Source organism: Thunnus albacares, chromosome 18 (assembly GCF_914725855.1).
Source record: "Thunnus albacares chromosome 18, fThuAlb1.1, whole genome shotgun sequence".
NCBI lineage: Eukaryota > Metazoa > Chordata > Actinopteri > Scombriformes > Scombridae > Thunnus > Thunnus albacares.
In genome coordinates, this window is record NC_058123.1 from 20,716,240 (window position 1) to 20,739,929 (window position 23,690).

At 39.5% G+C, this 23,690-nt stretch overlaps 1 protein-coding gene across 1 annotated transcript in view; it reads left to right on the forward strand.

Moving 5' to 3' along the window:
* Positions 1-9,231: 9,231 nt before the first annotated feature.
* Positions 9,232-23,690, forward strand: part of LOC122968405 (ephrin type-A receptor 5) — a 70,510-nt gene continuing 56,051 nt past the window's right edge. Inside the window, exons 1-2 of the mRNA XM_044333597.1 lie at positions 9,232-9,480; positions 15,358-15,422. Of these exons, the coding sequence (XP_044189532.1) occupies positions 9,381-9,480; positions 15,358-15,422 (165 nt within the window). The 5' untranslated portion in view covers positions 9,232-9,380. The remainder of the gene's footprint in view (positions 9,481-15,357; positions 15,423-23,690) is intronic.

Here is a 23,690-nt window from a genome sequence, read left to right on the forward strand (position 1 = left end):
TCATGAGAAAAAGCTGTCATATTCACCATATTAAGAAATACTGGAGAAGAATAAGACGTGTTTAGCTGATTGAACTCCATTTTTATAGTTTTAGTCTACCATGTTGGTTCTAGAGCCCCAGAGGAAAGAGTGTACTGTAATAAAGTAAACATTGCGCTGAAGCTTCTAATGTGTTGTAGTGTCTCACCACATACTGTCATGGCATTCTGGAAAATCCCAGAGTTTCTTGCAGTAGAGGCCAGCTGGTCAAGCCCCAAAGCTGATTATTTTGGGAATGGGGGTGCAGTATGTGTGTGTGTGTGTGTGTGTGTGTGTGTGTGTGTGGGTGGTTGGGTGGGTGTGGGAGGAGGGGTGGTGGGCCTCATCTATACCTCAAGGCCCATTTCTCCCCAGGGTCAGTCTGGCAGACCAGTACAAAGAAGAGTTTATCATACACTCCTTCAGCCATAACCACTCATGTAACATAATATTTGAGAAAATAAATGTGTATGTAATATCATTTGCTTTTGTGCTTATTTTATTGTAAAGAAATTTGTTACTGTATATTTTGTTTTGAATGTTATTTTCTATCATGTAAAGATAAAAAAATATATATGTTAGATGACGCCAGAGACAGCTTTTTTGCAACAAAGAACATGCAGTGCATTTTGTAATTTGAGTTGTTATAGAAATGCTTGAATAGATCAAGAGGGATTACTGTAAGAATAGACCATCAACTGAAAGAGGGAAATATAATTATTCCTAATATTTATTTGAATTACTGTGAAAATCACTGTATATCCATGCTGGTTCATGTAGAAATTGGAAATGTCATGTAGAGAAAGCAGCTGATCTTTTTTGTGTGTGTGTGCCCATGTGTGTGTGAAGTGAGATCTTCTCAGTTGGAGGACTGAGTCATTTTTGACTTCCTACTTCTGCAACGGACAACGGTGTCTCAACTGTGCCAACAAGGTACTCTCCGGTACAAATATGTGTGTGTGTGTGCATGTCTGACTGAGTGAGAGAGAGGCACATGTGCGTGTGCTCGACTGACCCTGCATGACCTTGTTTTCCCATTCCCCCCCCTACTGTCATGAGTGGGCAGACACCAAATCACAGCTGACTGTTCAGCCCCCAAGGTACCATCACATCTGATTGCACCAAAGCATTGGTTTTGGAAAATGCTTTACAGTAATATGGTGCTGCAACCTGCAGTGAAAAGAGCTGCTCAGCCACCAAAGAAAGGAGGAAAAAATGTTCACATTTCTCTTGAAGGACATGATCATTTTGATATTGGACATCACGTTACTGATGTTTCAATGTGTTGTGTTTTTGACAGTGTACATGATGAAATGTCACAAGCCTTGACTGAAGAGGCTTTCTTTAGACATCTCAGGAGAGAAGCTGTGTAATAGCTTTTTTTAAAAATAAAAGTAATACAGTATAGTAAAATAAAAGTAAGAATTTAGCTTCAAAATGAGCCTCACGATTTTGCTTTATTTCATTATTATGAGCACAAACCTTCCCTAACCTTTACCAATGAGCTTCTGTTGCCATACTTTAGCTATTCCACATGGACTATAACTATAGTAACAAATTAAAAATATTTTGTATGTACAATTTATCATATATTTAACAATATATCTAATATATGGAGTCAAAACGAAGAAAAATGTACTCAAAAATATGTTTGCATGCAAAATAATAGCATACAAACATGAGGAATGAGGTTGCTGAAGGAGTAAAATGATCATTGACTAGCTTTATTCTGCTAAAGGTTATTTTGTGATGTTTAATGCATTTAGAGATTCTGATGTATCCTCTTCCCCATCCTCCATACTCCATCTATTTCCTCACAAGTTCCTAGATTTCCAACCCACTTTCTATGTAAGAAAATCTACTAATAAAAATATTGACATCATACTACTATGTCGATTTGATAATATCTCAAATTGACCTCACGTCATCCACTCATTTACCAAAAACCCAAAGGAACAAAATCAATACACCACCAAACAACAAAATGGAACGATACATCACCAGTAGCAGACTGTGAGTGCAGTTTGAGGTTTGAGGGTGGATTTTTCTCGCACTTTCTGCAGACATTTTAGAGAATTAAGTCTACGACACCTCCAGAAGACAACAACAGTTTCTGGCATCCTAGAACCACCTCCACACCCGCTGTCAGTGCTGATCAGACCCCTATACATTTTCAATGCACCGCCACCACCCTGGCATTACACCTACAGTTATGCTTATGCTTGGTAAACAATGTTTCTCATTTACTGTAACACAGACATTTGAGACCTTTGTGAAAAAGTTTGTTACAAAAGTAAGATGTGAGGATTTGTACATCTATTTTGGGTTGACAAAGAAGGTCACAGTGGGGTCACTGAAGGTCTGATGCATTCCTGGCCTGTGTGAGTGAAGAATGAATCAGTGTATATGTATGCATTTATGCATGTGTCTGTGAGCTTACACAAGGAGCGTGGGAGGTTGCACAGGAATATCATTCAGAAACCATCAGTGATCAAAGAATATAAATGCACCATAGAGTGTGAAAAAGATGCAGAAAAAATAGTAAACCTGACGGTAAAAGCTTGATAAGGAGGGAAAGACTAGAGCAAAGACAGAGACAACAACCAGATTGAGAGAAAGAGACAGTGCAGTATGCATTTTCCTGACAGTGAGAAAGTTAAAGAGTCTATGTGTGAATATTAGAAATGAGGGGAAAAAAAGGAGGATTGGAAGAGACATGCAGATCAAAGCCAAGATGCCACTGCATTTCACAGTTTTATGATACCATAAATATAAATCAATTTAACACATTTTGAGGGATCATGATGATACAATACTGTTTTACAGCTTTAACTGTATAGGAGGAAAAGAAAGAATGTATGGCAAGAATATATTACTTCATCACACATTTAACCAGAAAGCAGGACAAGAATAAATTGTTATTGAGAGCTACAGTGTGAAGAGTTGGTGGAGGGTATATGTGTGTGTCTGTGCTGAGGGTAAGCGTGTACAATTAATACATTTTGATACTTAAAAGATGCCCTGTGTTGCACCTACACTATTCTGAAAGACTGAGTAAAGTGGCCACTATGGACACATGTAAAGAGATCCAGATTGTCCTGTTGCACTGAATGAAGAAGTGAAGAAACTTGCTAATGATTTGGTTCCGTGCACATCAACAAAGGGCATCTTTGACCTCAGCCCTCACTGGCAATATCTCATGCAACAGTAACACCATCTTACCAATGGAAGAGTTATAAAAACTCAATTCAGGAAATGCAGGTTTACATGTCAAATTGTGGAATTAAACTTATTTGAAGAAAACTGTTTCAGACAGTCATATTTTTAAAAGTGGTACTGCTTTGTTTAAATTAGTAATCTCAAACTATGCTCTACTGAGAATATTTCAACCACACCAGAGGGACTAATCAGTGAAATAACCCAGCGATAACCTGCAGACGTGCTCCCAGTAGACAAATATGTGTGTGTATGTAAGTAAACTTATGTAGGACAAATCAAGCTTACAAAGTGGGTCACTGTTACAAATAAGAGATTGTAAGTGTATATCAAACAAATTGGGGCAAAGATGTATCAATAAAATGCCTTTGATATTACATTAGATCTAAAACACTCAACAGAGTGGGCTGATCTGATCCCCAGAGGGAGACCGTTCCATAACTTGGGAGCCAGGACAGCAAAAGCTCAGTCACTAGTCCTGAATAAAAGGATTGTAGGAGTGTGCTTGTAGCCTATAGTGGTTAAACCACATACCATACAACCTTGTTGTCCCTGGTTTGATTCTGGCCAGGGACCTGCATGCCCCTCTGTCTTTCCCTGTGTTTCCGGTCTGTATTTCTATCATTATCAAATAAAGGAAAAATGTCAGATGTCAGATTAAAAGTACAGTAACAGAACTAAAGATTCATACTCTAAAGTTAAGAACACAAGTTTACATCTTGATTAGCTGTCATGTGGCCTGAATGTGTTCTTAAAGCCCACAAAAAAGTGAAAAAGACAGAGAGACAGAAAATGCTGTCAAGCATCAATATAAACACGATTAGGTCAAAGCCTAGTATGGCTGGACTGTGTATGGTCAATGTGCATAATTGTGGCCAATGTGTTACAGTCATAGTCAGTGGTAGTGTCTATAATGTGAATTCCTAGATATTACATGTTCATCTGCAATTTTCTGTAGTGGTCCCAGAAATATTTGTTGTAGCATATCACATGACATGGTTAAGCTACATTTCAAACATCACAAAGTCTATGGCTACATACAGCATGATACAGCTATGCTAACGATGCTAGCCATGCTAACTAGCTGCTAGCTGCTGTGCAGGCTGGTAAAATGGATCTGTTGCGTCTCTTTGCATCTGCAGGCTGGTGCTCCTGTCAGTGTCGGAGCTATGTGAGTTGCTTTGGTTGGTAAATGTGTGTTTTTAAAACTTATTTCAGGACTGGCTCACTCCTGAGGATGTAATTGAAACTGTTTGCGCCGATTAATTTTGAAAGAGCAACGGCCAATGGGGAAACTCCAACACTAGGCTGGCCAACCAATAGGGTGACTTCATCACTCAGTCAGTAAGTCAGTTAGTCAGTCACAAACATTCAGGGCTATAGGGCTGGTACATGGCCGATCCAGCCAAAAAGAAAATGTTGAACTTTCTGAAAGTGTCATGTGACTTCAAGCCACTTTCTTTTCATACTTCTTTCCTTTATTCTTGATGCTATGTGGCTTCATGGCCACAACACAGTGCACCACTGCCAGATAGTTTACATACATAGTTTTAAGTAGGGGAGAGTAGGGGCAATTGTAACATTTTTTTTTACATTTTCCTTCATAACTCACAGACTACTTGAAATACACTAGTCATCTTTTGATATAAGAAACATATGTGCACTAATTAATAATACAATTGATATATTTTCACTAATAAGGACAAAACTATAATACTAAATTTAATGCAAGAAATCAGAGTGTAATTGTAAGAGTGGTTGGGGTCAATTGTAACACTGAAAAAATAATTCATCTTAACCCACTGTATCTCAAATAAAAGCACACCTCAACGTAATTACATTACTGCTGTGGTATTTAATAATGTTACTTTTTTGTATATGGTTCAAATTCTTTTAGATATCAGGCACTGTATGCAGTCAAAGCAAGAGTCTATTTCTATTTTTGTAGAGGACTAGGCAACTATTCTAGTAGTAACTCGATTTTAATTATTTGAATTGAATTAGAAGTATATTTTACTCTAATACATTGATCAGCTGATGAGTCAAGAACAGTCTTTAATCAAACTTTAATGAAATGGTACATATTAGCAGAATAACACAATGAGGTCATGTGGAGATGATACTCATTAAAGTTTTAAAAAGATTTAAAAGCGACACATTCTGTAATTATTTCATAAAAAATGTATGATAATGATATAACATTTTCTTAAGAAAACATGTAAAATATCTAGCAGCAAAGAGAGTAGAAAGACAGAGTAAAAAATGACTAGTTTGAATGATATAATATTAATTGAGATAATGATATTAATCTTCAAAAATGTTTAAAACTGTGAAAGATGACCTCTGACACTAATAATTCACAGAAACAATGACATCATAGTTGGCCATACTTAAATTCATTAGACAATCTTAAATTGAAATTTTATAAACTGTTAAACTCTATTAGTCTGATAGTGGCACATGTAGATGTCACTGCCATCAGTGCAGGCCATGTGTGCCCCGGACCGGCAAGACATACAAAACAGCCAGAACTCCTTTTGTTTTGAATAGCTCTCTAGGCAGACAATGCAGAATTCTTCCTCTTCCTCACTTTCGTCCTCATTTTCTTTTGCGCACTTCTTTCTTTTCCTCTTTACATTTTTTTCCTTTTCTGCAGAGACCTGCTTTACTTTAGAGGAAGATGATTTGTTCTGCTCCTCTAGTGAATACAGTTCTTCCTCCACATTCTCATCCTCATTTTCTTTTGTGTACTTCTTTCCTTTCTTCTTTACTGTTTTCTCCTTTTCTGCAAAGAAATTTCGCTTTACTTTGGACAAGGATGCCTTCTCCTGCTTGTCCTTGAGGGAATTCCTGACTAGTGTGTCTGTAAGAATTGCAGTGGTTCTTCTTCTCCTAGTCTTAGTTGTCTTTCCGGGCCCTGCTTTTGACAAAAAGTCATCAAGGGTCAAGGAAGATGTTTCAGCAGCAGGCATGGTGGAGACAATGGAAGGTGGCCCAGTGACAGGCACAGCGGAAGTGGTGGAGAAAGGCTCAGCTGTAGATATGTTTAAGGTGATGTATTGTGGCCTAGAAGTAGGTGCAGTGGAGACAAAGAAGGAAGACCCAGCAGCAGGCGCAGTGAAGTGTGTCCCAGAGATGGATGCAGTGAAGGCAAAAGAGGATTTCCCAGCTGCAGGCACAGTGGAGACAATGGACACAGTGGAAGCTGGACCAGTGACTGATGTCTCAGGATTGTGTGGAAGGTCAGTGAGGCAGGTTGGTACAAAATTAGCATTGCTGAAAATTTCCCTGTTGAAGGGCCAAAAGCCTGTGCACCTGAAGCCAGCCTGGATATTTGATGGTGGGGCAGCCATTGGGAAATAATCCCTTACATGGTATGTCGTAAATGGACATGGTCGTTCCAGGATGATGTCTCATCCAGCTGAGGATGAGGCTCAAACACAATACGGTCCAGTGGCTGCAACTTGTGGGGACAGTGCGGGGGGTGGGAGAGGAGAATAATGCCAGCTCCCCAACAAAAGTCACTTCTTTGCAAGGACATTAGGGAGTGATGATTTTTGAGGATCAGCAAGACCTTTGTTGGAGGGGCTCTTGCATGGGTTTGGAAGTGGCACAAGAACTCTAGAAAATCTTCATCCTGCATCCATCCTGATTTTTTTGCTGTTCCTATACAGCCAGGGGGCCATGCCTGATGAAATGAGGGTGGAAGTTTTTGCATTCACTGCACATGTTGCAGTGAAAAGTGTTCCATGCTATCCAGAAATTACTGCCCCCACTTGCTTTTGGCCCCTTCTGGCAAGAACCTTCTCCAGATCCTGGACAGTGGTGACCCCAACCTCATACATATTCCAGATATCCTTGGCAGTGAAATGGTGTTTTTGTATTACCTCTGCCAGATTGGTGAAAAACATGGACATGTTTGTTTTATTAAAGCTTGTTGCCTCAGCTAAGCTTGTGGCTTGTGGCTATCTCAGGGAAAGGCTTGAGTGCCTTTTCAGGAAACCATCTAACCAGTCAGCCCCCGCCACTCCGTACTCTTATCATGACTCGGGGTGCTTGCAGTTATGAGCCTTTGCCAGGTCATAGGCAAATTTTCGAACCTGAAAGCATTTGTGTAAATTAAAAAAAAGAAACATATATAGACCACAGTAGGTCAACATAAACTAAAATAAATTTGTGTTTATTCTACACAAATAATCATGAAGCATAATGGATTCATCAATCTATTATCTTACTTCTTTGGGACTTAAACCATAATATGAGTCAGCAGCCCTGAGGTGGTACTCTGACAATATGGTCTCCTGCTCTGCGGTGAACACTTTACTGGCTGGCTAGTATCTTGTGCTTACAGTGGGTATGCCCTCACTTACTGTCAACCTCTCCTTCTTCATGATAAAGTGATATAAAGTCATATGACAGACGCCATGTGACTTTGCTGCTGCCCTCACTGACTTTCTCCGTGCAACCTCATTGGCTGCACTGTCAAACAGTGATTGTGGCTGGACTCCCCTATCCGCCTTCCTGGGCCTGAATCCTGGCACACTGTAAAGAAAAAATTCTGCTAAGTTCTCTGTTCTAGCTTGATAAAATGTGCTTCTTACAAGTGAACTAATCATCCTCTTTGGTTTTGCTGGATCTTACACGATCAAACCACTTTAAATCCACTATACAGACAAACTGACAGTGAAAGGAACTTTGCTTTTGCAGGCATATGTGATATTCACATGTTCTGTCAATATCTAATATTGTTTGAACACATATAAAATACATTATTTTATACAAAAAAGTGTTTATTGATGAGCTGCTATACTAGAACAAACATTTATTTAATACACCCTTTTTAAATGTAATTTTACATTTAAATTTAATGAAATATGTTTAATTTTTTTAAACAGAAAAGTATGTCAACACAGACAAACAAAGTGCTCACATTGGGCCACGTGGATCCCCCAATCTTGCAGCCATGACAAAATGATAAAAATTAGCATAGGTTGTTCATGTTCATTTTTAACCAATAACCTAAAGATAAAATTGGTGTACGTATAATTATGCAGTAATCTAAATTTTAAACAGCAGAAGAAAACTACTGTACATCCAAAAAGTAACTTTCACACCTTAAAATCAGTTTTTTGTTGAACACTTCTGCTGGGGTGAAATGATCCCGCTCCTTTTCCACAGGCAGAGAGAGAATCCTACTGGGCTTGTGCAGAGAAAGTGACATCACTCTAGCTTGTTACTGATTGTGAGTGTGTTACACTTGCATTTGTCCCTGGTCTGTATGAGCACATATGGTCTCAGGACAACACAGGCTGATTTTCACGTTTTATATGCCTTTGAGGCCTGGCTACCATCCTCATACATAATGTTTTAACACCACCTCTGAAATAACAATATGTCACATAGCAGAATATTGAGAAATATTTTTTTGGATGCTAATATTTCAATTCCTGATGGGCTCCAAAGTAAATCCAATAACAGACACGCAGCAGCTTCACCTGCTCAGTTTATCTCTTTTAACATAATCTCAATGGTATTTTAGTTATTAATTGCAAAATGTCACCATTATGACATTATCTAATTGTAGTAAAAAGCTGAATTCTTTTTAGATTGATAGATCCTCATCCTCAAATTCATTTTGGGGCAACAGAGAGCAGCACAAAAAGCAATTGCAGTGCTTTTTAAATGGCTGAGCATGTGGTAAAGCTTTATAAGTAACACGCCCCGCACTGTTCATCACACACCCACTTATGCTGTCTCACTCATGCAGAAACGTATCGTGAGAGGGAGAAGTTTATAAGCACCATAAAATGACATTACATTTGAGAGTGGTAACGAGTGAGGAGTACTTTATTATCATTTTGGAGAAAGGAGTCCGGCAGTGGGGTTCACCTGTGGAGGGTCTCTGATTGGAGAGACTTTGCGCTTCACTCCGCCCCCCGGCGCGCTGCCCGCCTCCCCAAACCCAGAGCGCACACAGCTCCTCAGTACCTTCCTCTACCCGCCGCATAACATGAGCTCTCATCTCTCCGAGCGGACGTGTAACGATACAGATGGTTTCAATACGGTATCCCGCTTTATGCTGACCGAAACTGCTGTTGTTTAGGAAAAATCCCCCCCTTTAACCGGTTGTGTTTTTTGGATGCGCCATGCAATCACGCTGGTGGAGTTGTGGTATTCGGCTGGTGGCATGGACGTGGGTTTGGAGTCTGGCATTGCTTGGAGCGTGGTGCATCCCCGCAAATGAAGGTAAAACATTCACATATTATAGGCTACTTTTAGATTAATGACACCGCTGGTACGCAAATGGGCTTTACTTGTTACTGACAAGTCTGACCGGTTAAAGGTCCGTGATGTGCCTCTTGTTCACCAGACCATCGGTCCCCTGCGGACTGGCTACGCTTCCGACGCTGTTTGACAGAAAATGAGGTCGTCTATGAAATGCATTTGAGCAGAAAATATTTATGGCCTCTGTGTCCCTTAAGTCAGTAGCTACACCTAATTACTATATGTTCGGAAACGGTAAAAAGGACCTTTGAACAGAACATGTCTCTCTCCAGATAATCAGCCGTTTGAGGACTTGGCAGCGCCGACAGACGCACAGTGCGCTGCGAAAACCATTGAATTAATCTTAAATATTTTCCTGTGGAGCGTTTGAAGTGCTCACCATTACTGTTGAGTTGACATTGACCTTAACGCACTGTAATATATTTATATATAATATTTTAAATTGAGGGAGAAATAACGATAGGAATTCTCATTTCCTTCAGTTGGCTTTGTAGAAGAGTCAGTTTTAGTTTTTTCACCTCTTGTTAAAAAAATTGTGACATTAGAGCGATATTTCTCTAAATTTCCTCTAAGATAGTTGATGATTTACTTTAGTCAGACATTCTGTCTTTAACGATACGGATCAAAGCTTTTTTAAACTCTGGATCCCTTTTAACATGCAGTCGCTTGAAGTAATTATTATGCTATCTTGTCAGATATTAACAGATTGATTTGGTAGTTCAGTTCATAATGTGGCGCAGTTATTTCCTTATGCGTGCAATAGGATGCAAATGTTAACTAATCAGTTTTCACCTCAGCTGAACTAATGCACACCTGCATTCATCCGAGTAAATGTCAAATGTGGATATTTGTAAAGTGGCTTGAAAACATCTCCCAAAGAAAAAAAAAAACAGTAAAAAATATGGAACAGTGTTTCAAATATTGTTCCCACGCTATTGTCTGCAGACTGAGCCGCGTTTTAATAGCTGGAGATGGATGCTATTGTTTAGGGCTATTAGATGGCATTGTCCGGGAAAGGGAGAACATTCATCAACCTGCTTATTCTTCACATGGCAGATTTATTTGGTCGAAGTTTAGATTCACAAAAGTAGTTCCCATTGTGTGGCCATGGGATACTGAAGGATCCTGGAGGGGTTTGCAGGGCATCCTTCGGCAACATATAAAAGTTCACCGGTTTTAAAGATTACACTGCCACACAAGGAGTTTGGGCATTTAACTTATGTATTTGTTTTTTATTACTGGGGCAAACTAGCCTATAAGTTCCACAAAATACTGGAACGTGTACTCAAAACACTTGTACTGAAAACCTAGCCAAAACAGTGACTCATGAGCTTTTGTCTTCAGCACAAATTCCAGTTAAAACAGCCTTGTTAAAGCCGAGCTTCAGGCAGAATGTTGTGAATCAACGGCAGTCTGGATGATGATGTCTGTGTTTTGACTGCTGTGATTGAAGATGGGGAGAAGTGTTGAAAAGCTCATTCACATTTATCTGGAGCATCTCAAAATTTGTCAGACATTTGGCTACTTTACTTTCTTCATTTTGTCTCATGTTTCGCGTTGTTAAAAACCTGTTTTACTTTCTTAGAAGTGTTCTCTCTCTCTCTCTCTCTCTCTCTCTCTCTCTCTCTCTCTCTATCTCTCTCTCTCAGATTTAACTTGAAAAGTCATGAAAAGTCATGATCTACTTAGCAGAAAACATCAATATAAAACCAACAACTCATTCCTCAAGACGCATTTGCCAGTGGCTGCCATTCAACACAAATTTTAGATTAATTTGGCACATATTTACATTGTGAGATATAATCATACCATTGCATGCGTAACTGGAGAGAGGAGTGAAACCTGTAATTAAAATAGCTGCTATTCTCTCATTGGGCTCATGTACTGTAATTGAAAAAGTAGAATTAAACATTTTTTCAGCTCACTTAAGACATCTTCAAGGAATCAAGGGGGACTTTGGCCACTTGCCCATTTTAATATTTGTTTTAATATGACAGGCAGGTCCTATCAGGCCACATGCTGAGGATTTGCAGCGTCATGTGTCCTCACAATACACAGCATACTTACATCATTCATCATAAAAGATAGCTGTTTTAAAACTTTAAGTTCACATTTCAATTGCAGCTAGATGCCAAGTCTGTGCTCTAATTGAAGGAAAAACAAGGGAACGGAGAAAGATCTTGCTGCCTCCTTTATTATATTAACATTTTCCTAGCAGTGGGGAAAGTTTTCCTGCAGTGAGGCTCCACCACTGATGGATGATATTGAGAAAAAACTGTACACACAGTACCAAGTTGATTAATTTCCTCTCTTGAAAAGAATCCATTCTTATTTAAACTGATCAATTTCTGAGAACATCTCGACGCAGTGCCAGATGCCTCACATCTGTTTTAGAGATTGTTACCATGTACAATTAATAATAATATCTGACTAATGAGGGTGATCTTGGGGATGTGAGGCTACACATTAGTGAGTTTAAAACCCATCACTTTGCTTTTTGTTGTTAATGGTGTTGATCAGCTGAGGATGGCGGATTTGCTGCGTGTGGGTAAATTATATTAAATTGCTTGGGGGAAAAAAGTGCATGTTTGTATGTGTGTGTGTGTGTGTGTGTGTGTGAGAGAGAGAGAGAGAGAGAGAGAGAGAGAGAGAGAGAAGGCAATAAGCCCAGAGCGAACATGTAAATGCCACAATCAAACATCACGAGGCACAGACAGACAACAAGGGAAATATGTTGAGGAAAGTACATCTGATATACTTCAACCCTTGTTTATTTTAATTGAAATGAAAATAAATAGGCCAGCAGCCTTTTGCCTCTCAGATCAACTACTCAGTCGTCATTTTAAGGAGAATTTTATCAGCGTTCCCTGAGCTGAACAACCACTTACTCCTCAATATATTTGAAATACTTACAACATCCTTCAAGTAATGTCACTACAAGACTAAACCACTTCACTGGTGATGGCTTTTAATAATAAATTCTGTAGATCATTGTCACAGCTGAGCTTTAACTTGTTAGGTGCTTTGTTCCTTAGAGAGAGTGAAAGAGGTAACATATCCCTTATGATCTAGTTCAGCATCACTTATCTCTTCTTTATGGCCTAATTAGTTGTCTAATCGCCTCCTAAGGACATCTTTTATTATTCTCTGCAGAGCAGTGGAGATGGTAAGACTAGAGGAGTGCGTTGGGAGGGGTTTGCGGAGCGAGTGTGTCTCAGTTACTGAACTAGCTCTCGCTTCATATTTTGTTCCGCTTACTTCACCTTCACACTGCAGAAAGACTTTCTGTATTTTATGGATGTCTATCCTTTTGTTTACATCGGGGCGTGGTTGCTATATAGATAGGCTGTTTTATGGTTTATTGCAGCACATGTGACTGGATATGTTGTACCCAACAGCTGGTTTAAGAGATGAATAGTGTTTATGAGATTAGATTTTTGGGTGATTGATAGCAGTTTTTTTGTACATAGTAAGTGTATTGATGTTACACTAGAAAACCTATGTAATTGATAGATCTGAACAGCAGCAAGAGGTAACACTTTGGAAATGTAACTTCAATACCCAGAAATCTTGACTTGGCTGTTTTGTTCCCCTATTTGTGAGTATGATTACATATTTTTATCCCTATTTTAAGATATGTCAGCTCAGTGGGCCAATTTAGATAGATAGCTGTTAACTACAAAGCAGTTTCTCTCTTTTGTACAGTTTAAATTGGACAGTGGTTTAAAACTTTCTACACTACATCAGTCATGAACAGGAGTACGTGAACCCTGCTGAGGAAACCAGCAGTGATCTTTGTGAAGAACTTGCTGATCAGAGTTAGACTGTGCTAAGTGGCTTCACTGTGGATGATGTGGGCTTGTGCAAATCCAAAAAAGGTTTAATGAAGCAATAATCATCTAAATGTATATTTCTCATGAAGCAGTCGTTCTCCAGCACCTGGTTTGAGAATAGTGTTTGCCTTTAAATTTTATTGGAGCACTCATCATATTTTTTTTCCTCATTGGATAGTGTATAGTTCACCATCAGATGCAAGCTTTACACTGAGGGAATATGCAACAAAGGTACAAAAAGACCAAAACCATGATTTTACAAATGGAACACCTGAGGCCAGGTGGTAAAGTATTCTCTAAGACCGGCTAGCATGTAACAGATACACCAGTGGTATGCTCAAGTGTCTAGCTCTTAATCTACTCCCATTACACGGAAACTAAAAGCTTTGGTAGCAACAATGGATCAGACGGTTGGACTTTCTCTTTTATTGTTTGAGCACACAATGTTTCAGATGCAGAGCGAGCCAAACGTCATCATATATGAGATAAAGAAAACTGAACTCTGGCATGACAAAGCTTGAGTCAGGTTTATGGCACATTGTTTCACATACAGCAAAGGACATGCACCACGTTCATTGATGTGATTTATGCAGTGTGTGAAAATGCTGTTGAGGATTTTTTTTGCTCTATGTAACATGCATTAGTCATCATTCAGTAAGTGAAACATACCAATGATAGCCTTTGTTGCTTGGCCACTGTCAACATGATAGTAAACTTTGTTTCTTTGTTTGGAACTCAGCCCCTTGTTGATACTGTGGGACTCCTCCATGCCACGTCATCACCATTCTTGCAATCTATACTCCATAAACTTGACTTTTGAACATTTGCGCCTTTGTTGTAGAAGAAGCAGTCGGGCACATTGAAAGGGGCAGAACTTACGAGACTACTCTGTCACCAGTGCTGTGAGAGGAGATGGGGACATGTTTTGAAGAGTGCAGTGGTCAAGTAATTGCACTTGACAGCTTTCAAGTGAGAGGCTAGAAGAGGAGGATTTTAATAGATCAGATTGAGCTGAGGGCTCTGTTACAGGCACTGAATTGCCTGAATCAGTTGGGCAGCAGGTTTCGGTAAACAAGGTGCACAGATGTGCAGTTCCACAAAGACTGTGAATGAATAATAGTTGCTGTTCTTACTGCAACACACCCCAGGCCATGTCAACTCTTGACTCATGCTGTGACTTTCAGTGTTTAAACTATGTGCTAAAATTCCTTTCAAATTCTCACACATCTTCATTTAACACCACTGTGTATTATAAACATGGGAAGTGATTTTGATTCTGTCAGCCTATAAGAGGGACACACAAGTTCAGAAAAGAAACAACAGCAAAAAACTGTGGACAATTTGATTTAAACTGGAATTTTTTTCTGACAAATGCCTACCAGTAAAAATCCTGTTACTGTACCTGTCCTAAGATTTGGTCTGGGAAATAGATATGACATCTACACATGAGAAGCTCTTTTCTAAATCTCAGTTTGTGATTAAAATTGTGTCAATTCTCAAAACTCACATTGGAATCTACACAGTAATCAGCCTTTGTGATGCAAATGAAACAAGCCTTGACTGTCTTTCGCTGGATACTTAATAAAATACAATAATGATTGTAAATGGTTTATCTTGGCCACGTTAGTACATGTAAACCATTTTTTTACAGCTTACATTTGTACTGTTTTATTATCAACTTATCATCTGTAAAGTACTTTGGATTGCACCAGACAGTATGAAAGGTAATAAATCATTAAACTTTGATTGACTGAGATAAGGTTATGAGTGCACGTCTAGATGGAAACCACACTCTTGTGTGTGTTGGAAGTTGGGTTTCAGGATGCAATTCCTCACTTATGTTCATATATTTTTTTATTTTTATTGAAAAAATAAAATAAAATAAATAAAAAATGTTTTTTTTTTATCTACCACTAAAATATGTTGTTCTTTGATACATATTTCCTTAAATCCTTGATTGTTTGTCTATACGACGTTGTTAAACTGTGATTTTCATCTTTAACAGTGAACCTGCTGGATTCTCGCTCTGTGATGGGAGACCTTGGATGGGTGGCCTACCCTAAGAATGGGGTGAGTATGACCATTGCTGAGATAGCTTTCAGTTTTACAGCTTTTTTTTTTACTTAATCTTGAAGAAATGTGGTTTCTTTTATTGAATAGTGAATGTACAAAGATGTGATGTATTTACGTTTTTTTGTATCACTTAATACTCCGTATGACATTAACATATCAAAGCTATGCAGTTTCATTATCCTTGCAGTGTTTCAGAGGTTAATCAAATGTAGAAACCCCAGTTACCCATCCGCACAACCAAGTGAAGATCGAAAAAATTGAAGTACTGCTGTTTAGTTAGTATCCCACACTCTCAGTGTGATGAATGACACTTGAAACTTCATCATTTTACAATGAAGTACAGGTACCCAATTTTTCTCATCAAGGTTAAAGGTCATTTCATTTCCAAGAACTCTCAGTTCATTATCAGGGTAAATTGAATTCATGAATAAGGTACTGAAAGTCACCATGGAATACATTATTCTCAAGCCAGGAATTGAATTTCCATTTCCAAGTATTCCCAGGGTGATGGCTAATTAGAGAATGAGTTACTAGAGTTTGAAAATAGTTATTTCATATTATTATATAGTGTATTTTCTTGAAAAAGAAATGGTGTCTCAAATGTATTAATGTATACTAGAGTTTCAGCATCACCTCTACAAGTGAGACAGGAATTCACAGTCTGATCTGCTACCTTTCCTGGGAAACATTTTAATTCCCCAACCTCGAGGAGATTGATAGTGCTGCGGTTGGTTTAAACAGGAATTCATTTGTTGATCAATTTGATCCGCATAGAAAATCTCTCATATATTCATAACTCCTGTTTGCAAATATACAGCTGTACACGCCCCACCAACAGTGCTGACCGTGGCGATTTCTCAGCTCTGGGTATTCAAATCACGGCCGACTCTGTGGCTGTATGTAGATGGAGGAGATAGTGCTGACAAAAGCAGCCGTATCCATAATCATATTAATGAAGATGTGATTATGGTGTGTGCTTTCTACAATGCAACTGCATAAATAAGTGCTTTCAGAGTCGACGGAGGGAAAGAAAAATGAAAGATGTGATAATGTAAGGATCTCATAATGACTTCCTCTTTGATTAACTGTTATGTTTTTATTCAGCTGCAATTTAAAGTGATTCATTTATTTTCTATTTAACTTGTTGTCTTAAACATGCCTTAAAATGAAAATAAAAAATCTATTGCTTGTTTGGCATTTTATATAACAGGCAATATTGTTGTTGGCCATTACAATGGTTGTCAGGTTCCCTATTTATACAGTGGAGCCCAATCTGCTGCATACTCTATGCGTGTGCACAATCTTCACATACATACGTGCACACTTGGCAACAGCAGTCTTCCATGGCTAAATAAGATGTTGAGGACACACAAAAGTTTGGGTTTTTTTAGCCTCATATTCCAGATGGTTTGTTTCATCCCTCGTTTTCTTCTCCTCCACCCCCTTCCATCCCCATCATCGCCTCTCCTCTCGTTCGTTACTCCTTTTCTGGCTCAGCTCTCATCCTCGTTCCACCCATCTTTCCTCATCCTGGAACATTTGTTTGTTTCCTTATGCACCTTTTTCTCCTCCTTCTTGTCATCTGTTTATCTCATTATCTTCTCTCTGCCCCTTTCTGCTTTCCTCTTCCAAAGCTTTTATGTACTTTGAAACTTCTTGAAACATGTGTTTAAGCAAAAAAAAACAGGAGATGGAGTATAATAAGGGCTTTGAAAAGGCTCTTTTTTAATTTGATGGATGACCTTGAAATGTTTGGACTCATTTGAATGAACAGCATGACAGTAAACAAATGTCATGCATACTGTGGTAGTTTGAAATTGAAGACTGTAGAATGTTAAACATGGATATTTTGGTTTAAGGGCTTAAGTTGTCACTAAAAACCATTTTCTCCTTGTCTATGATGAACTCCTTGAACTTTAGAGAGGCTTCTTCTCTTCTTCTTTATACACAGCCATCTTCTTATATACACTTATATAAACTGAAATTACAAAGACATTAAGAAGTGATCTTTTTGCCCCTCTACCTTATCTAGCAGGGGGGGCAAAGAAAAGTTTTTGCCTTGAGGCTCTCTAGCGGGTTAATCTGGCAATGTGGAGACAGATGTGGTGTGAGACAGGAGTGGATTGAATTGGAGTTAGATGGAGACCTTCAGACTGCCAGACAGTGACAGACTGAGATGGACAAAGAGTTTGAGAGAAAACTAGGAAGAAAGCAGGTGGGCTTCCTGTGACCACAAGAAAACAAGCGCTCTGTCTCCTGTTCGGAAGCAGAAGAGTGAAAATCACTGGGAGAAACAGTGCACATGGGCAGTCTGGAGGACAAATTGGAGAAAGAGACGAGAGAAAAGAGGAGAGTTTGTGCCATTTTAAAGGAATTATTTTTGTTTTGTCTCCATTCACGTCTCATTGAGGGTGTGTAACAACTGCGAGCAGATGAGGTTGATGAGGGTTGAAGATGGAGACGGAAAGAGAATAGAGAGAAATAGACTGATATTAATGCCTTTAATTAGTGCTCTTGAGAAGAGATAGAATGTTATTATTCATATGGTGTCTTACTGATACAGAAAATGGGATCATTAGGAAGAAAACAACCACCTAAGTTAAAAGAGTACAGTCTAGACCTGCCCTATGTGAAAAGTGCCCTGAGATAACTTCTGTTGTGATTTAAATAATAATATATAAATAAAACTGGCTTGACAAAGTTCAATCAAGTTACATGAAGCTTGAGCTACAGTTAGAAGACATAAGTGTAACTGAGAGAATTAAATACAAAAGGGGACGAAATAAATGAAGATGATAAGAAAAAAAATCATGGAGGAATTTTGGTTCCCCTCCCACTGGGGCTATTTGGCTGTCAACCCTTTGTCATTCAATACTTCCATTACTTTATGTCCCCATTACAGTGGAGGAGTGCTTGTTCATAGATTGGGTGGGCTGCTGATCACATGCCATTTAGTGGACGCTTTTATCTTTTATCTGCTGCATCTTCCAGCATCACGAAGGGACAAGAATAAAGTAAGAAAAGTCAGGAGGGAAGGTGGCATAAAAGGGATGGAACTCACAATATCGAATTTTTTGCTGTCAAATCCATCTGTGTCATCTGTCTCCATTACCTCCCATCAGTCTGGCAAATCCCAGAATCCATTTCTACTCTGTCCTTATCTGAACATTAGTAGGCAACGTCCACCCAGCCTGTGAAGGCCCTGACACGTCAAGCCTCAATCTCAAAGAAGAGTGCTGAAAAGGCTAACTGATGAAAAGCTTTGTGTAGCCTTACGTCATTTCAATTCTAAAGTTCAAACTTTCAACTGAAGAAAATACAAAGCCTGTAGCTGATGGATAGCTGACAGCTGACGTGCACCACATTCTGCGCCTGCTTGAGAGGATAAAGTTAAAAGAAAACCCACAGACTCATCAGACCTAACTAGCTCACTATTTTCACAGCTCTGTGAATCAGTTTACCTGGTCAGACATATGATCCAAATACAAACTGTATGTTGTTTTTTTTTTTTTTGCTTTGCCTAAGGGCTGAACAATTTTATACGAAAATATCTAATTGCAGTTTTTTGACCAATATTGCATCTGTGATTTCAATCCCAGACTTGTGGTTGTTGTCTGCATTATAAAGATTATTCATACTTATGGATGTATCTTGTTTCTGTGTATATTTGATTAGTTATATTGTGTTATAAAACAAGTCATGTCTGACAACTTTTGCAATCTGATAACTGACGACACCTATTGATAGAGATGACATCTCCGCATTTTAGTGCTATATAAATAAGCTTTATTGTTAGGCAATTATTAGGTATATTGTTGCTTTTTAAATGACAGAGATGAATTGGATGATGAGAAAAAGAGAGAAAGACAGAGCTGGGAGCATGCGAAAGAAAGAGAGACAGTGCAGTAGTGGTCAAGCGAGCTAGAGAGTGAATGAAGAGAGAGGCAGCAGTAGAAAGGACTGAGAAATAAAATGTTATTTTTTGATGGTTCTAAAGCAGAAATAAATAACCGTCAAACACTCAACAGATGATTTTCTGTGGAAAAAGACTCTCTGCATTTCTCCTTTTCATTCATTCATTACATCCAACTCTTGTAACATAGCAGTTGTGGCAATTGTTTGCCATTGCCTGCCGTTGGCTTGTCATTTCCGCAGTATTGCAATATTGCGGTTATCGCGACAGCCCTATTAACGTTAGCTTCACAGACTTATAGGACACGCCGCTTGACAGCTCTGAGATCCCAGAGATCCTGATTCACAGCTTTTCAGATGATGAGCTTAAACAGCAATATCACATACTTTACTCCAACAACCAGCTGTTTGTCATTCACACTCGACAGCTACCGAGCTACCTGCTAGCTACCTGTCTGAAATTAATGCAAGGCTGTCAGCTTGTCATTCAGCCCTGCAAGAAGTAAAAGAAAACAAACATAAAACCACGCTAAATTGGTGTAATCACTGATTCATTTGGCTGAACAGCCATTCAGAGAGTTCTCATTCATCAACTGCCTTTGCTGATTGAGCGTTCCCAACTGACCAGACAGCCATAGATGGGCAGACTAGTCAAAGGTGCTGAACACACAACAAAAACTGTGGGTGATGGTCGGGCACAGACGCTCAACGAGTGACAGCTTGCAGTTAGCTCAGTGTGTCAGGGTCTTAAATTGTCTGTCCAGGAATGAGGTAGTTGGGGAGTGGCTGTATGAACAGCTCAAGTAATGTTTGCTTAGAGATTTTTTGTGCCGCAGATCATATGGTGTTTAGCAGATCCTCTTTTTTTTTTTTTTTTTTTTAAACCATAGCACACTACAGTAACATGAAGGAGAAAAGATGTGGTGGGGTAAAAGGGGCAGAAGAGAGGAGGAGGATGAGAGAACGGTGGGGGATTAGTGACAGGAAGGAGGGAAGGAGGGGAGAAGTTTTAGAACGGAAAGGGAGAGCAGCAGAAATCGGGGACAAGGAAGAAGACAAGAGTCAGAAGCTGCAAGTGGATGGGGGGAAGGAAGAAAAGCGAGCAAAGCAGCGTCACACGGAGAAGGAGGGATGGGGTCGAACAGCGTTTCTGGGTTAGAGTTAAGATTGGATAATTAAAGGAACAATAGAGGACACATGGAGGGAAAATGATGATAGACATGGCTGAGATGAAAAGGCAGAGGAATGAGGAACGAGAAGGGGGATGGTAGAGAGAGTGAGATGGATGCAGAAATAGGGAAAGGGGAGGGGAGGTGGGGGAGTTCTTATATGGGTTTGGAGTGAGAAGGACAGTTCTATTACAGTGTCATGACGGTCAGCGGTAATGGGCGGTAATAATAAGTTGGAGACAGCTTTATAGACTTAGAGCCAGGAGGGCACTCAGCAGAGCCACAGGGGGTCTGCTGACGGATGTGACATGCGTGAACGCAGGCACTCACGCACACCCGCACACATAATGGTGAGCAAAACAAACACACACACACTAATGAGGAGCTAAAAGGATGCCTATAGGGACAGTTCAGTGTACAGAGCAAAGTGAAAAAGGGCAGGAAGTGGAGCAGAGATGATGCAGAGGTGAAAGTGAGGTTTGGCCTGCACGAGAGGGTCTGTAGGGACTGAAATGAAGAACATATGATTATTTAAATTTAACCAAATGCTCTCAATTTGGTGACTTTTTGTTAGTTCACACTTAAGCATCATTAGAGTCAAACCCTACAAAAGACAAACTGGTCCATTACATATCATCAGTAGTATCTGGCTGTGCAGATAGTTTTCAGTTTATGTGCCTAGATTTTTAAATATCTGCCTTGGAAACTTCTGCCACCATCCCAATATGAATAGTTTTTTCTTTACTTTTTTTGTTTTTGTTTTGCAGAAACAATATTCTGACTTCTTTAGGATAATCACATTTTTAGGGACTGTATCTTCAGTAAGAAGTAGGAGGACTAACTTGTTTTTGTAAAGAAACAGCAGAAATCTGAGAGCAAGATATCTCAAAAATTCAGCGGGTAAATCTGAACAGTTAGATACCACAAGGGGTAGAAGGAAAAATGTTACTTGGACTTTGGGTGAACTGACCCTGTGAGAAGAGGTTGTGTGAATTGCGTGGAAGGTGAGGTGTGTGCAGTGAAGATTATAATGTCACATTTTGAAACAAATGGACGGTGAGGGTTGCTTTACAGAGTCATTGGGAGACAAAGAGGCAAAAATAGCTGCCATTAAATGAATGTACAAACGGTAATGAGGTTTTAAAGGGTATACTGTTTACAGTAGTGCATGCCTTTGTTTCTACAAGGCTTCACATTATTAGCATGGGTGGTCCTGACCCCACAGTGTTAGTATGTCGCTCTTTGCACTTAGCATTGTGTTTGACCTCTGAAGTTCCAACCCGCCTAATACCATGTACAGTGGTCTTTAAAGATTCTTTGAAATAGGCGTTTGAACCTCCAAGAAAACAGCTACTTCCTGGAAAACCATGCATGCTCAGTGGTCACTGCAAACTTCACTAATGGGTTTTAACAAAAAGTCGTATACAATTAAATCTTACCACAATTCCTCCTTCCTGCCTGTACTATCAGATTGGTTGTTATAAAGGGAAAGAACTTCCTTTACTGGTAACTTTAATGGTGGTGTGCCTTTCTGTGCTCATTTCATAAGCTCATGTTAGATTACTGTTTGATGACTCAGTTTAAAGAGTTAGCTTATGCAAGTGTCATGTCCCATTTACATCAGTAATCAGAGCTGCAGAGTTGGAGAACTTCCAGTGGCAACAATGGCAAACATGCTTTATACACAGATACTGAAACCATTTGGTAACCAGCGAAACTAGAGAAGGTCTTCTGTTCAGCTCCCTGCTGGGCTACCAATAATGATGTGTGTGTGTGTGTGTGTGTGTTAAGCTGTGTGAAGCTCAGAGCAGGCTGGTGGATCTGTGTGATCTAACCAGTAAGAGGCTTAATGTCTGCACTGGGACTGACTGGGCTTGAGTCTGGGAGAGATAGGGACACAGTTACACGCATGAAGACGCAGATACGCTTTTGCATCTATACTTGTGAGGACCCTCGTTAACATAATGCATTTAACCCTAACCTTAACCCAAGTCTATAAGTCTAACCTTAAATTTTAAACCAAGTCTTAGCTCTCAGATAGCCCTCTGAATAAGTGACGACAACCAAAATCATTCTCACTTTCCGAAATCGTCCTCACTCTCAAGGTCTGAAAATCAGATTGGTCCTCACAAAGATAGAAGAACAAGAGTAGAAACACACACACACATTGTTAGCATATCAGCACAGAGCCATGTGCATTTAACAACAAATGTACTTTCTAATAACACTTCACAATGGCTCCATTCATTCACAAATGGCTCAGAAACGGAATGATAATAACCAGAAAACAAAAGAAACAGATTAAAATAAGGAGGAATGAGAAACAATGAGGAAGAAAAAGACAGATGGAGAATACGACAGGGAGAGGAGAGAGAGAAAAGACAAAGACAGAAGGTTGTATGCAACGGCTACAGCAAGGATTGATTAATATGGGCTATTAAGCTATAACACCAGATCATAGTCTGGTCCCTCTGGCCATATTACAGTGACATGATGAAGCGCCTGTATTAGCCATGGGAGAGTGCTAGTGATGCAGATAATAGCCACGTCCCAGGAGACCTGCAGAGGGAATTAATGCTGCTGTCTGACACACACACACACATGCATAGATGCAGACACAGAGAGGTATGATAAGAGGAATGGCTGCACAGATGAACACACCTATAAGTGCATATTAATTCTTTCTTTGCTGGCAAGAACTCCTCCCCTTTTTCATGGAAAATGCATATATACCCTATAGGACTATCTCTTTCTTTTCTGTCTGTTGCGCTAGGAGGAAATGAGGTGGAAGGAATGAGGATTATCATAAGCAGCGCTAGGACATCGTGCTTGGGGAGGCTAAAAGTCAGCAAGGGGAGGGGGGTTGCTGAGCAAAACTTGGAGGAGCGGCTGAGATTGTCACTACAATGAGAATAGCTGGTTGATCTTAAAGGTCAGTCCACCTTAAGTGAGCCATGGTCAGGTTGTGGCTAACTTCAAGGCTGGGCTACATAGTGTGTTACTATCTTTTCAACTGCTGAACTGCTGACACAGGTGTTTTCATTATTTTAAGTTTACCAGTACACAGTGTAGGTTGCACAATAGTCAGCAGTAAATTTAGGAAACGCTTAGCCTGTTCAGTCATTATTGCCCAAAAAATCATGATTTTATTGAAGGTTAAATATTTTCAGTGAAAATTTTGGGT